Source organism: Lactuca virosa, chromosome 7, assembly GCF_052849685.1.
Source record: "Lactuca virosa cultivar CGN04683 chromosome 7, Lactuca_virosa_CGN04683_v6, whole genome shotgun sequence".
Taxonomy (NCBI): domain Eukaryota; kingdom Viridiplantae; phylum Streptophyta; class Magnoliopsida; order Asterales; family Asteraceae; genus Lactuca; species Lactuca virosa.
The window spans coordinates 152,458,564-152,471,961 of NC_136432.1; the positions used below are offsets into that span (position 1 = coordinate 152,458,564).

The 13,398-nt window shown below is 36.3% G+C and overlaps 1 protein-coding gene and 1 long non-coding RNA gene across 2 annotated transcripts; one reads left to right on the top strand and one right to left on the bottom strand.

The window, feature by feature from the left end:
- Positions 1-3,293, bottom strand: ATRBP45C (RNA-binding (RRM/RBD/RNP motifs) family protein). Its single transcript, XM_079061270.1, has 6 exons — positions 2,764-3,293; positions 2,166-2,673; positions 1,059-1,114; positions 850-980; positions 507-777; positions 1-241 (listed from the first exon to the last, which is right to left on the bottom strand). Exons 1-6 carry the CDS (start codon positions 3,103-3,105, stop codon positions 239-241), a joined length of 1,311 nt encoding a protein of 436 aa, XP_078917396.1. The 5' UTR covers positions 3,106-3,293; the 3' UTR covers positions 1-238.
- A 6,197-nt stretch (positions 3,294-9,490) lies between these two features.
- Positions 9,491-11,553, top strand: LOC145123869 (uncharacterized). The gene is made up of 3 exons (XR_013715378.1): positions 9,491-10,069; positions 10,531-10,574; positions 11,273-11,553. It is a non-coding gene; the product is annotated as an uncharacterized LOC145123869 (long non-coding RNA).
- Positions 11,554-13,398: the final 1,845 nt, after the last annotated feature.

A 13,398-nucleotide genomic window follows, 5' to 3' on the forward strand; every position in this document is an offset into this window, starting at 1 on the left:
TTACAGCAACAATCCAACATTCTTAACAAACATCTCTAACAATCTCAAACCCACAGTTAGATCAGCAAACATAATATCAAGAAGAAGAAAGGATAAAAAAAAAAAAGTAACATCAACATCCACAATAGGAGATGTTTGTGTTTCTCTTGGGCTCATATATCAAACTCCACGCACCATATATAGTACAGACCAGACCAGACCAACTTCATATAACAACCCCTTCAATGTCCATCAATCATCACTGCAAAAACACACAAACATATCCAAGTCAACTCTTATGAAAGAAGACCAAATGACCATTTTTTACCCTTACATTTCAACAAACAAAATTCTCCATAATCATTCAAAACAATGAGCCTTGTTACAAAGTGACAGATGTTTTTTTGTCCCACCCGAAAATATGGAACAAGATGAAATATATACTTGTTCTCGATCACTTGTTTGTGTAAAAAGACATAAATGCCCTTATAAGGTAACAAAAGAGCCTACACGAGAATGTATACTACCTGCTGTGGTTGTTGGTAACCGCCATACCCTGCAGCCCCTGCATAGACTCCATAATAAGCATTTGGATCTTGAGGTGGAGGAGCATATCCATACGCCTCATACCCTTGTGCATATCCATAATAAGCACCACCACCGCCACCTCCACCACCATACTGTGGCTGCTCCGATTGCCCCTGTTTGCTTGAAGGACTACGACCCCAAGAAAGCCGGATGTTTTGGCCGCCTAACTCAGTTCCATTTAGAATGGATAAAGCTTGCTCTGCACATCCTCTGAAACATACCAAACAAGGGTAAATATGGAAACAAAAAAAAATTAACTTTCGAGGGGCTTCATGTTGATACCTGTTGGCAAACTGAACAAATCCACATCGCTTGCCTACGGGAATCTTGACATGAATTAGTTCACCAAATTGACCAAACACCCCCTTTAGGGTTTCATCAGAAACACTTGGATCCAAACCACCAACAAATATCTGCACTCATCATTGTCAATTCTTAAACATCTAGCACAGAATGAAAGGAACTACAAAAAAAAAGACAAAAATACCCACAGTTGTGTTGTTTGGGTCACTCTCTCCCTGACTTCCTTGAGCACTTTGGTAAGGGGCTGCATGTATCAAAATATTTAGCAAAATAAATAAATAAAGAAACATCTTATCCAAATCAACAATCAAGAATTCCAGATGTTGTGCCTAAAAATTGGCCAATAACAGCAATACCTGCAATCCAGCTTCTGTTGGAACTATACAAATACAAATACTAAAAGAACCACGAGTCTTGAAGGGGAATACAAATTATTAAAAAAAAAACGTACTAATGTAAAATGTAAGAAAAAAAAACACATAACAAGATTAGGGATAGATAAAAGAATCAAATTTATTCGATATATAAATGTGGTCTACTGTCTTGAAACAAGAAAAAATAACTGACAACACGTGTCCAAACCCTAACACATGGTTAACACAGTAGCAAAAAAGAAAGAAAACCCAATACTCAAAGAGGATAATTGAATGTTGAAAGACTGAATATGGCAGGAATATAAAGACGAAAAAAGACTGGAACAAATAGCAAAGATGACATGATATGAAGAAAAGAAACTTGAAAAAAGAATGTAACTACGAAAGAAGTAAAGCAATTTACTTAAGACTGGTAAATAATTACAGAAGGAACTCGGAAACTAAAGGGAATGGAAATGAATAGTAAGGTGAATTTAGAAAAAAAAAAAAAGGAACTGTAATAAGGAAAGAAACTCCTTACATAAACAAAACCACTGACCTAAACAAGGCCACTGCAATAAAGTGGAATCATTTCGGCTGAAATCAGTTCCAGGCACCCAAAAATGAGAGCCTCTCTGGGTCCTGCTTTTGAGACAACATGAGCTTTTATAAGTTTTGTGTGTCTTTTACATAATTAAATGATCCCAGGTTCACAAATTCAACTACTGGAAAGAAAAGATATGAACTCCTGGTGTCCAAGGCATGAGTGACAAAGGCTATCTAAGAGCCACTGATTATAGAAATAAAAGAGTAGACCAAATTCTATCTAAAAAAGCATCAAAAGAAACAAATAAGATAGCATACAGTAATCCATTTCAACAAAATCAATCGTTTGAGGGTAGTTACACAGGAATAAAAACTCTAAAGCATTCGAGAACGTACCTTTCTGCATACCACCACCACCACCACCTCCTCCACCTGCACCACCACCACCACCACCACCACTCTTGGTAGCTGCAGGGCCAATACGCATTGGCCTGGATGAACATAAAACACCATTCATTTCAGACATTGCACGAACTTGCTCACTCTCCTCTCCAAATCTAACAAAACCATATCCTTTAGAACGTCCAGTAGTTCTATCAGTGACAACTTTCGCTCCCTTGACTGATGGGTAAACAGTTTTGAACGTTTCTTGCAATATGTAATCCGAAACATCAGCAGCAAGATCTCCAACAAAGATTGTGTAGTCAGGAGTGTCATCATTGCGTCTCTCACCAGCACCGAGAGTAGCCCAGTTAAGCCGAAAATTCTGCTCAGTAGATGGCATCAGTGTTCCATTGTATGTCTGTAAAGCATTTTCTGCACCAGCACGACTCCTGAACTCAATAAAACCATAGCCCTCAGGCTGTCCAGTTTGCTTGTTTCTAATAATCTTCACGGTGAGAACCTGAACAAAGCATTAGAAACAACATGAATCGTAATTCCAACTTTCCAATACATACGTAAAGAGCTCATTGGGGAAAAGTCTCAGTAGTACCTCTCCCGTGTTGTAGAAGCAATTAGTAACATATGTTTCATCCATCCAATACTGCAAGTCTCCGATCCAAAGAGACCGAATCTCATCGGAACTCGCCGGAGCAGAAGAATACTGCTGCGACTGCTGATTTGCTTGCATCATCTGTTGTGCTTGTTGCTGCTGAGGCGGTGCCTGTTGCTGGGCCCACATATGGGGCGGCAGTGGTTGCTGGTGCTGTTGTTGAGCCGGCGGAGGCATCATCCACTGCTGCTGCGGTGGTGCTTGTTGGTACTGCTGTTGTTGTGGTGGCGGCTGCATCGTAGCCATTGGTCGTGGTGCCATGCCGTTTCCTGGTTGCATCATCTTGTGAAAGGAAACCTAATTGATTCGACAAATCAAACTATGTATACGGTAGAACAATAAGATAGAAACCCTAACAGAATTTATCGGTAAAATTGAAGTATAGGGTTGATCGATAAGAACCCTAGACGGATCGTAGAGACCCTAAATCCAGATAGGGTTGATTCGTGCGAGAGGATATTTTTGTGAGAGCCGTCGCATTTTATATAGCGAGATGATTTGGGCCGGTTAAATCGGCAGACATTAAGAAAGTAAAAGGCCCATTTAGTCGGATCCATTTTTATAAACCCATTAAAAGGATGATTTAACGATCGACCTGCACAAAAAGACCATTCTTGGACCGGATCCGAAAAACGATCGAGACCGAACCGGTCTAAAACAAAACCGGACCGGAAAAAAATACCGGTCCTAAAAAAACCAAATCGAAAAAAAAAACAGTCCGAGACCATCTCGGACCGATCCCAAAAAAGACCAGATCGTTCTGAAACCGTCACAAGACCGGTCCGAGACTGAACGAGACCGGTCTAGAAAAAATGACTCGTAACCAAACTTTATAAATTTACCATTTTTGTGTTAATTATTCAATTTTTAATCACAAATTATCTAACTTGGTTCATTTTTTTCTTTTATTAAACTTAAATTATTATTTTCAATAAATCTTAAATTATCATTTTTTATGTTAATCACTTGTTTTTAATGGAAAAAACTCGAAACCAAAACAAAAGAATCGAAAAATACCAAAACCGAACCAAAAAAACCCATAAATCGAATTGAAAAAGGCGCACAGAAAGACTGCGAGACCAGACCGAAAAAGACCGAGACCGAATCGAAAAATACCGGTCCGAAAAAAAATCGGACCGGAAAAAAAACCGACCAGGACTGGTCCAAAAAAAGAAAGGACCATTCCGAGACCGACCTCAAAAAGACTCGACCGTTTCGAGACCGACCCAAGACTGGTCTAAGATCGCCAATATGCAATTGTATTTAATGACATTATGAAAGTAAAAGCACCATTTAGTGGCGCCCATAGTATTTTTATATGTTTATTGGACTTATTTTGGAAAATGACCTAAAAACCTTTAAGTTTTGGACAAAAAATAAAATGTTTATTTATCTTTGTGCGGATTTTTTGTTTATTAAAACTAACTGTTTGTGAAAAAAAATCAATTTTTTTTTTTTTTTGCAAATTTATCCGGTAAAATCGAACACTCTCATCAAACTTAAGGATTTAACAAGCTTAAAAGCTTTTATAAACCAGAAAAATGATAAAACCGAAAATTTATGTCAAACTAAAAAGTTTTAATAAAGCAAAAAATACACAAAAAGGTAAAATTGTTCTTTTTCAAACATTCATTTTTTAATGAACCTAAAATCCGAAAAAAGTAAATTTGCATACTTCTCTGTCAAATTTAAGAGATTTTATGTTATTACCCATTTTTCCATTAAAGATTATATATTTTGATTTTCTTTTCTTTTTAGATCTGTTTTATTTTCATAAAAGACCCAATTTTTATCTATTACTTCTTATTTCAGACCCTAGGTCGGTTACCAACAAGTAAATTGAGTTTTTTATCCATAAAAAACCTTAACTTTAGTATTTTTTTTTCCTGTTTTAGACCTATTTTTTTTTCAAAAGAAACTCAACTTTAACATATTTTTTGTTATTTTATTAATGGAGTTTGGCTACTGTTCTGGTAAAAAAATCAAATCGAATGGATATCAACCAAATTGTATGAGAGACAGTGGTGTTGTGACTATTATGAGTATCAAATTGAGATCAAATGACACAAGTGGTTTACAAAAAAAGTCATTGATCCTTGATAAGATCTCCAACATAAAACTTTGGGATGTGACAATGATCACCTGCCTTGTTTGATTTTATTGATTTGAATACAAATTACAGAAGTGATAATATGAACACAAGTACCAGTGTTTGAGTAGCTCTAGGTGTGTGTATGTAGTGTGAATTATACATGTGTATTTATTGTCTAATCTGAATAACTAAAAATTCGATATTTTCGGAATCCCCTTGAATAAGTATTCGCACGTTGCTTTGACTTGGTACTTCCTGATCTTAAGTTAGTTTAAAGTAATTATCTGGAATAGATGAGTCTTTTATTGACTATTTCTGCACAAACAAAGAATAAACAAGAAATATAGTCATTAATCTTGTTAGGAAACAATGATAATAATCAGAATCCTGGTGCATGTTTCGGGATCCTTAAAATCCTTTAAGATATGGGATCCTGGATAGGGTTAAAGATCATGGCCCCTAACAATTGCCCCCAAATTATACCTGTAAAACATTTCAGATTAATTTCGGATATTTGAAATATTATAATTTATCATATAATTAAAACAAAAATAAAGTAAGTGTAACATCCGGTTTCGAGAAGCTTCCTATTTCGGGAATTATGGGCAAAAAAATAGATCGAGTTAGGGCCATGGACTTCAAAGAGTATGGTTTTAGGCCCATTTGGGAGTGAATTATATAGGTCGTGTGATCCTAGCTTTCGGTTGGTGCTTTGAAGCCCAATGGCATAATGGTAAGAGTGATGCTTCAAACCTTTTCTTAAATTAAGGATTCTAGTTCGGAAGGTTTTAAGTCAAAGGGGATTGGACGGGATTGTTGGGCTTTTCATTACCTTTCCGAGCATATAAAGAACGTCGAAACGAATTTGGGGTGAATAAGTTATGGTCGGTGAAAGTTTGAATGGGAATGAGTTTTGGGCCAGTACGTTGGGCGTACATGGCATGTACGTAGGGCGTACTTCGCTAAGTTGATCGCGGTGTTCCTCTGTGGTATGCTGGGCGTACCAGGACTACGTTGGGCGTACGCAGGTCAGAGGCAAACCCTAAATTTTGGGTCTTGGACCCTATTTAAAGACCTTAACTTATTGGAATCCCTTCTTATCTTCAACCTACATCCTCGTTAACCCTAATTTCGAAATCCTAGCCCCATTTGTGAGATCCTTGAGCTTTTGAGTGTTTTGGAGTGTTCTTGGTGTCTCTTGGATAAGAATGAGCTCATTGAAGAAGTGTTGGTTGTCTTGGAGCTTGTAGATCCAGACCTTACTTGCAAAACTTTAACATATTTCTTGTTATTTTATTAATGGAGTTGGTTACCAACATATAACATTATATTCTTGAACTCATGTACCCTTTAAGCATCGATCACCTAAAAGAAATAGTAACTTACTTGCAAAATTGTCCCAATACACTATAAACTTTATGAATAATCAATATATTTTTCGGTGCATTTTGTGTACCTTTTGCACACCTTTTGTCTCATTCGTGCATCACAATATTCATAGGTTCTAGCATTTCATATGTATTTTTAATAAATACATGTTTTTCAGGTGAACAACCTTATTTTCATGGTGATTTCAGGTGATCCGAAGATTGGGGAACGCTTAGGAGGATGAAAAGAAGTTATGGTGAAAGTTTCAAAGCAATCGGGTAAGGAACGAAGATTTTGGAAATTTGGAAGTTTGAGCTGTCAACAAGAGACTACACGGGGCGTGAAAATTTGCCTTTAAGAAATGGCACAGGGCGTGCTGTTTGGGTTGGCACGCGGCGTGCCAGATGAAAACATGACTTTTTTAGCATCAAACTTTGGGAAGACATCCGTTTTAGGCACTGTATTTAACCTTTGGCACAGGGTGTGCCAGATTACATTGATTTGGCACGGGGTGTGTTATGCATTTAACTGCCTTTTGGTAGTTTTTCTGTTTTGCTTTATTACGGTATTTCAGTCATTCTTTGAGAGACACTTCAATTCATAGCCTAGAAAGAAAGAAGAAAAAGAAGTTTTTTACTAGGGTTTCAATCTAAAAAATTTGGAAACATTATTTATTGAATTTGTAAGTCGTATTTGCGTTTTAATTTCCATTTATATACTTGTTGTTTTGTTTTAGCAATGTGTGGTGTAACATCCTATTTCTAGAAGTTCTTATTTCGGGATTTTGGAAAATAAATGGATCGAGTAAAGGTCTTGTGCTTCAAGGGAATAGGGTTTAGACCCCATTGGATGTTAATAATATTGGTTATGTGATCCAAACCCTTGGTTTTGATGGGTTTTATATGTTACAAAAAAAAACTATTTTTTGGCGGAAAAACATAAACCCTAAATTCGCATACACCCTAAGGATCTAAGTTTTCATTATTGAATGTAATAACCTATTGATTATCAAGAACCCTATAAGAACCCTGGGATTTTTGAAAATCATAAAAGGGTTTAGTAAAACATATATTTTGATTATGCTAGTAGATAATCAAATCAAATCCTTCTTTTAGTCACTTGGAAGCTAACACCAGAAATCCCGTGCCTCTGATGGTTCACACCCAACCCTAGCAACAAATAGGCTTAAAGAGATAGGAGAGTGGAATTGGAAATTTTGGCCTTGGCTTGTGAGAATGGAGTGGCCGAAATTTGAAGCCCTTGGGGTCTTTATATAGTTGAGTTATGAAACCCTAGATAACCTAATTTGAATATTATATTAATATCTCAAATTTGGTAATTATCTACTCCCTAATTATCTATAAGGGATAATCTAAAAACACTATATTACCATCCAAGAAACCGTCCACCTCCATAGGGGAAGGTTCTAGAACCTCTTGCTCAACTATTAAACAATTACAATTAGTAAGCTACGCATGACGTAGCTTATGGTATGCATAGCGTAGCTTATGGTACACAGTGCGTAACTGCGCAGAGTAAAAACCATAATTTAAGGGTTTTAAACCATATTTAAGGACTCTAACCCCTTGAGGTCATTCTTATCATCAACCTTCACCCTATTGAGCATACAAATCGAAACCCTAACCATATTGTGAGGATTTTGAAGCATTTGAGTGTTCCTTGTGTGTTTTAAGAAGAAGGAGGTCATTGAAGGTGTGCTTGGGGAGTCCAAAGCTTGTAGATCCAGACTATACTCTTCTTTAACATCTTCCAGGAGGTGTAAAGCTTGAACCTTGATGCTTCATTGGATGTATATAGCTTGTTAAGAGTTTTATGAGCTTTTTGTCCCTTGATCTTGGGTCTAGTGAGTTTGAGTTACTCCAGGCCTCATGAATGGCATTTCCTAGCATTTATGAGCTTGTAGAGTGATAAAAATGTGATCTTGGTCACTCCCATCCTTTCATGCATGAGTATTTGGGCATTGGAGTGTGTTTTGGACTTGGAATTTGGTATTGTTCTCTTTTAAGTCATGAAAATGCATAAAGTTAGAAACTTTATCACTTTAGACATTTATTAGGACCATATATGAGTAATAGATGGTTGGTCTTGTGGATTAAGAGCTAAAAATGGAATTGTCTTAATAGCATGGTACGCATGGCGTACTCTGAGTACGCATGACGTACCACTACGCATGGCGTAGATTGGGTATGCATGGCGTAAGTCAAATGGGCTTTGACTGTTGTCTTTTGACCAGTTTGACCTATGGTCAACTGTGAGGGGTTGAGGACTTAGAAGGGCAACATGGTTTTTTGCCTAAATATGGATTAGCATTGGCTTTTAGACTCGTTAACCAGGGTATTACCTTATTTTATAATTATGGTTTGGTTTTGATGTGTATAGTGTGAGGAGATTCTCTTACCAACAGCTCGGGTGTGAGATTTACCTGTTATCGATTGAGGTGAGTCTTCAAACTGTATTGTAGGACACTAGGTGTCATATGTGCTTGTTGTCTTTGTGACTCTTGCTGTATGCATGTATGCTATATGTATGTGGGGTGAAATAGACCCAGGGGAGACCGTACAGTTGAAAAATACCGACAAAGTCAATAGGGACTCAGGGGTGAAATAGACCCGGGGGTGAAATAGACCCGTTCGGTTGAAAAATACCGATTGAGTTGAAACAGACTCGGGGGTGAAATAGACATGGGGGCGAAATAGACCCGTTATAGCCTGGAGCTGATTTTTATGTATGATATGCGGTATTTTGGGGAATTCACTAAGCTTTATGCTTACGTTTTATGTTTAAATTTCAGGTACTTCCGGTTCCAAGGGGAAGATGTAACACTCTGCTTTGTTTAAACTAATATTTTTAGCGGAATAATCAAATATTAATGGGAGGTCATTAGGGTTTTATTTTTAAGAAGGTAATTTCAAGATTTTGTCATCAAATAGTCAAGTTATTAAATAAATAAATAAGTAAATAATAATAATAATAATAATATATGCAATGACCTTAATGAAGGAAGAATGAAATAGGAGGGTCCATTGTGTCATTTTAGGAACTTAGTTTGAATGGAATATAGGGTGAAGGGGTTATATGTGTAAAGTCACCAAACACCAGGGACTAATTATGCCTATCTACGAAATTATGCATCTGGTCCCCCCTGTTATCGACAACGCGTGAAGGAGGGATCTGCCTCCTGTTGGTTGCTGCTCCTGCATCAAATCAGTATAAGAACAAAACCCTAGCATATTTGGGAGTATATGGGTGCATTTATCACGGTTGGAATGAGCGGAAAGAAGCCATAGAAAGATGATGTATCGAGAGGAAAGAAGTAACATGGTGAGTTTGATGGAATTTTCTGCTAAGAAATCAAGCTCTAAGCTGCACAACTTCAGTAGATCGCTTGGAGGTTCCCGTTAATGGTTAATAAGATCGGAGAAGCAGCCGGAGGGGTTGAGCGATGAGCTCAACCCCGATGACGGTGCAGACATCGGAGGGTCATCTAGTTCCTCTAGAACCATCTGTCCGCGTGATGATGATGGTCGAGATAGGAGAGGATGTCGGTGCAGGAGCGCGACAAGATGTTGAGGATGAAGCAGGAGCTCTTGCAACTCCGACAATGTGCTAGAATGGAAGAACTTGTGGGGTTATGGTCGCTGGAGTGATGTCGACCGGATTGCTTGGACTGCTGGAAAAGAAAGAGACGTTTTTGGTGAGGAATCCATGGCCGATGATGGATGTATTGCTGGAAGCTAACGCCTGCGTTGAAGATGAAGGCCACAGGTATACGTCTTCTCTGACGTGCTGTGTACCCAAATTATATTAAGTTTTACCAATTGGGCCTATGCCATCAGTGGACTAATTTAAGTGTGGGTTTCATTTTATTTTGGGTTTTCTTTCTTATGGACTCAAACTCTCAAGGAAATATAGATTGTGGACTACTTTGTTCTAATGGACTCCCTTTGAAGAGATATAAATTTAAATGGGATAGAAGATATCATATGGGCCCGTGGCTAGCAATTTGGGTGTATATAATTATGAATTAAATTAATGGAGTCCTTCAAATTCATAGAACCAGTGAAATCAAGTTTTGATTAAAGATAAAAACATTATTTTTGAGTTATATAATTAAGTTGGCCACTTAGCGGTGCGATCGATAATTTGGTTTAACGAATCACAAATTTCATTCTATTAAGTATATGACTATGAGTCTTAGACTGAGGATTTACCCTTATTGGTATCAGGTGGTTTGGGCTAGCCGTTATTGGGATTCAACTCTTTGATTCAGGTGAGTTCTCCTCACTATATCAACAGGGTATACGGCACCAAGGCCGACCCTTTATGATTTACATTCTGGTTTAGGATGGTTGCTATATTATTGCTATGCTAGATTTCATCCTGGTTTAGGATGGTTGCTATGTTATATTACATCCTGGTTTAGGATGGTTGCTATGTTATTGCTATGTTAGATTTCATCCTGGTTTATGATGGTTGCTATGTTAGATTTCATCCTGGTTTAGGATGGTTGCCATGCTAGAGATCGGTTAGATCGGTATCCTGGTTATAGGATGGTTGTCATGTTAGTGATCTGTTAGATCTGCATGTTTACTTGTTTATATGTATGTGCACATGTTTGTTGGTTTGGGGAAAGGGTTGAGGCAGGTCCTGCTGTGTGTAGTAGGCCAAGATACCCTGGGCGGACCGGGTAGACTGCAAGCCCGGGCCGGGCAAATCTAGTCAGGCCGAAGGCCCAACGAGCGGTCCGGATAGGCTGAAGGCCCCGAGGAGGGCGGTCCAGACGTGCCGAGGGCTCGGAGAGCGGTCCAGATAGACTGAGGACCAGGATTTGGTCTAGTCATACTGATGGCTAATTATGCATGTTGTTTGCTTATATGTTTATATGATATGGTTATATCTGTATGACGTTGGTATTTTGGGGGTAACTCACTAAGCCTTCGAGCTTACATCTATCAATTATTGTTTCAGGTATTATGATGATCGCGGGAAGGCGAAGGCGTGATCGTGCACCTCCTTACATTTTCATGATTGATTATGGGGATACTCTGATGTTTAAATTATTTTGAAAGTAAACTGTAATAACTTAATGATTTTAAATGTTTTAAAAAGTTTTAAATTGGATTGAATTTTATGGGTGTTACAAAAGAGCTCGACGTGATTGCATCGCATCCACTAGGTTCCACATTTTATGATATGATTTGTACTCCGATAACTATTTTATATATTATCACACTTTGATGGTTTTGGAATGAATGATTGATGATTTTTGTTGATTTAAAACAAAAAATTTTATTTAGTATTTTTGGGACGTTACATGTGGCTAAACCCCAATATGCCAATTCTGTGTTTTGACTTTGGTTTGTAACGTAAGAATGTGATTTGACGTTTTCTTTCAATTATATCTAGTGAACTCGGTTTCATATCAATTAAAAGATTGATTCTGATTTTGATTCTTGTTGGCCAATTGGATTAAAGTTCGATCATTCAAGTTATCTGATTTGCAAAATTCGTAAATTATTGTGTGAAATGGAACTAGTAACATACATTAAATTGATTTTCATTTAATGATTTGCAAATTGATTTTCTTGTTGGCCAATTGGATTAAAGTTTGATCATTCAAGTTATCTGATTTGCAAAATTCGTAAATTATTTTGTGAAATGGAACTAGTAACAAACATTAAATTGATTTTCATTGAATGATTTTAATATGAACCTTATTCACATATTCTTATGCTCCCGAGCTTATGAGGAGTATCGTATGTTGTCGGGAACACTCACACAAAAATTTAATGCAATTTTTTGATTTTTGTTTAAGAGCTTGTTTACACATTAATTAGAATATTAGGTTATTTTCAAAGAGTTTGTTTTGAATTTAACAACTTGGTGAATTGAAAGTGTTAAACTTGTTAATGCTTTCAAGTACCAACTTAGATGAAGTTTAATTTAATGTCATTTTACAATTGAATTGCAATACCTACATAGTAAAACACACGATAAGATTGGAAACTTTACATTTTGGACTCTCTTTCGGTTTTTTATTCATTTAGTAGTTTCTTTGATATATTGCAAACATAACTCCCCCATTTGGTGACTAACTTGTACCTTGTGTAAAGAGATATAGACATTAGCCATGTGTCTATGAGGATCAATTATGATTGCCTTGTACTACTTTTTTAATGTATTATAGCAATGTATTTGAGAGTCTATTGTACTTCTATTATTTGTTGGGTTTGACACCCTAACAATACTATATTTAATTTGTTAATATAAATGTGATGTTAAATCCAAAAAATCAAATAAAATTAACAAATAGTCAAAGATTGTTTTTTAAAATAGTTAAAAAAAAGTTTAAATATTTTAATATACATATGAATCCAAATTGACATTTATTTGAAGCTCCACAATTTACAAATAGCTTTTAATATTTCAAATAAACATCACGGCAAAATTAAAAAACGATCAAATAAGAAAATTTTAAATTAATTGCTTAAAAGTAACATAAAACAATTATTTATATTTAATTTCATTAACACGCAAACCGTCGGTAGTGATTATTGAATAATATGATATTCAATTCAGTGAAACAATTATTATTTCATATCTAATGTTAATAACATAATTATTTTCAACATTATATATTTGTCAGAATTTTATATAATTTAACCTGCCCAACACACCGATATTCACCTAATCGATTATACAATTAGAGGAAATTAATTTTTTTTATGAAGCAGAATAAAACATTTAACTCAAATTTGAAACTTGTGCTCTAGCATTAACATTCCAACTATTTGTGTTGGTAGCTATTTGGAGTTTTCAATGTTGCTGTTTTGCCTCTTGAGTGCGATTTCATTAGAGAAATTCTGGTTTGGATCATTATTATCAAAGCAAGGTGGCAAGAACAAGACCTCAAGTAAGGAAATTTCTAATTGCAAAAGAGGTATGTAATTCTTATTACTATTGTAGTTGCAATAATATAATGAACTGTATGATCCTTATAGGTTGCATGAACACATAAAAGATTGTTATATGGTTCCATTGCTTATGAATATGTGTTAGTATGTATAAAACCTTTCATAAATGTTAAAGAATAC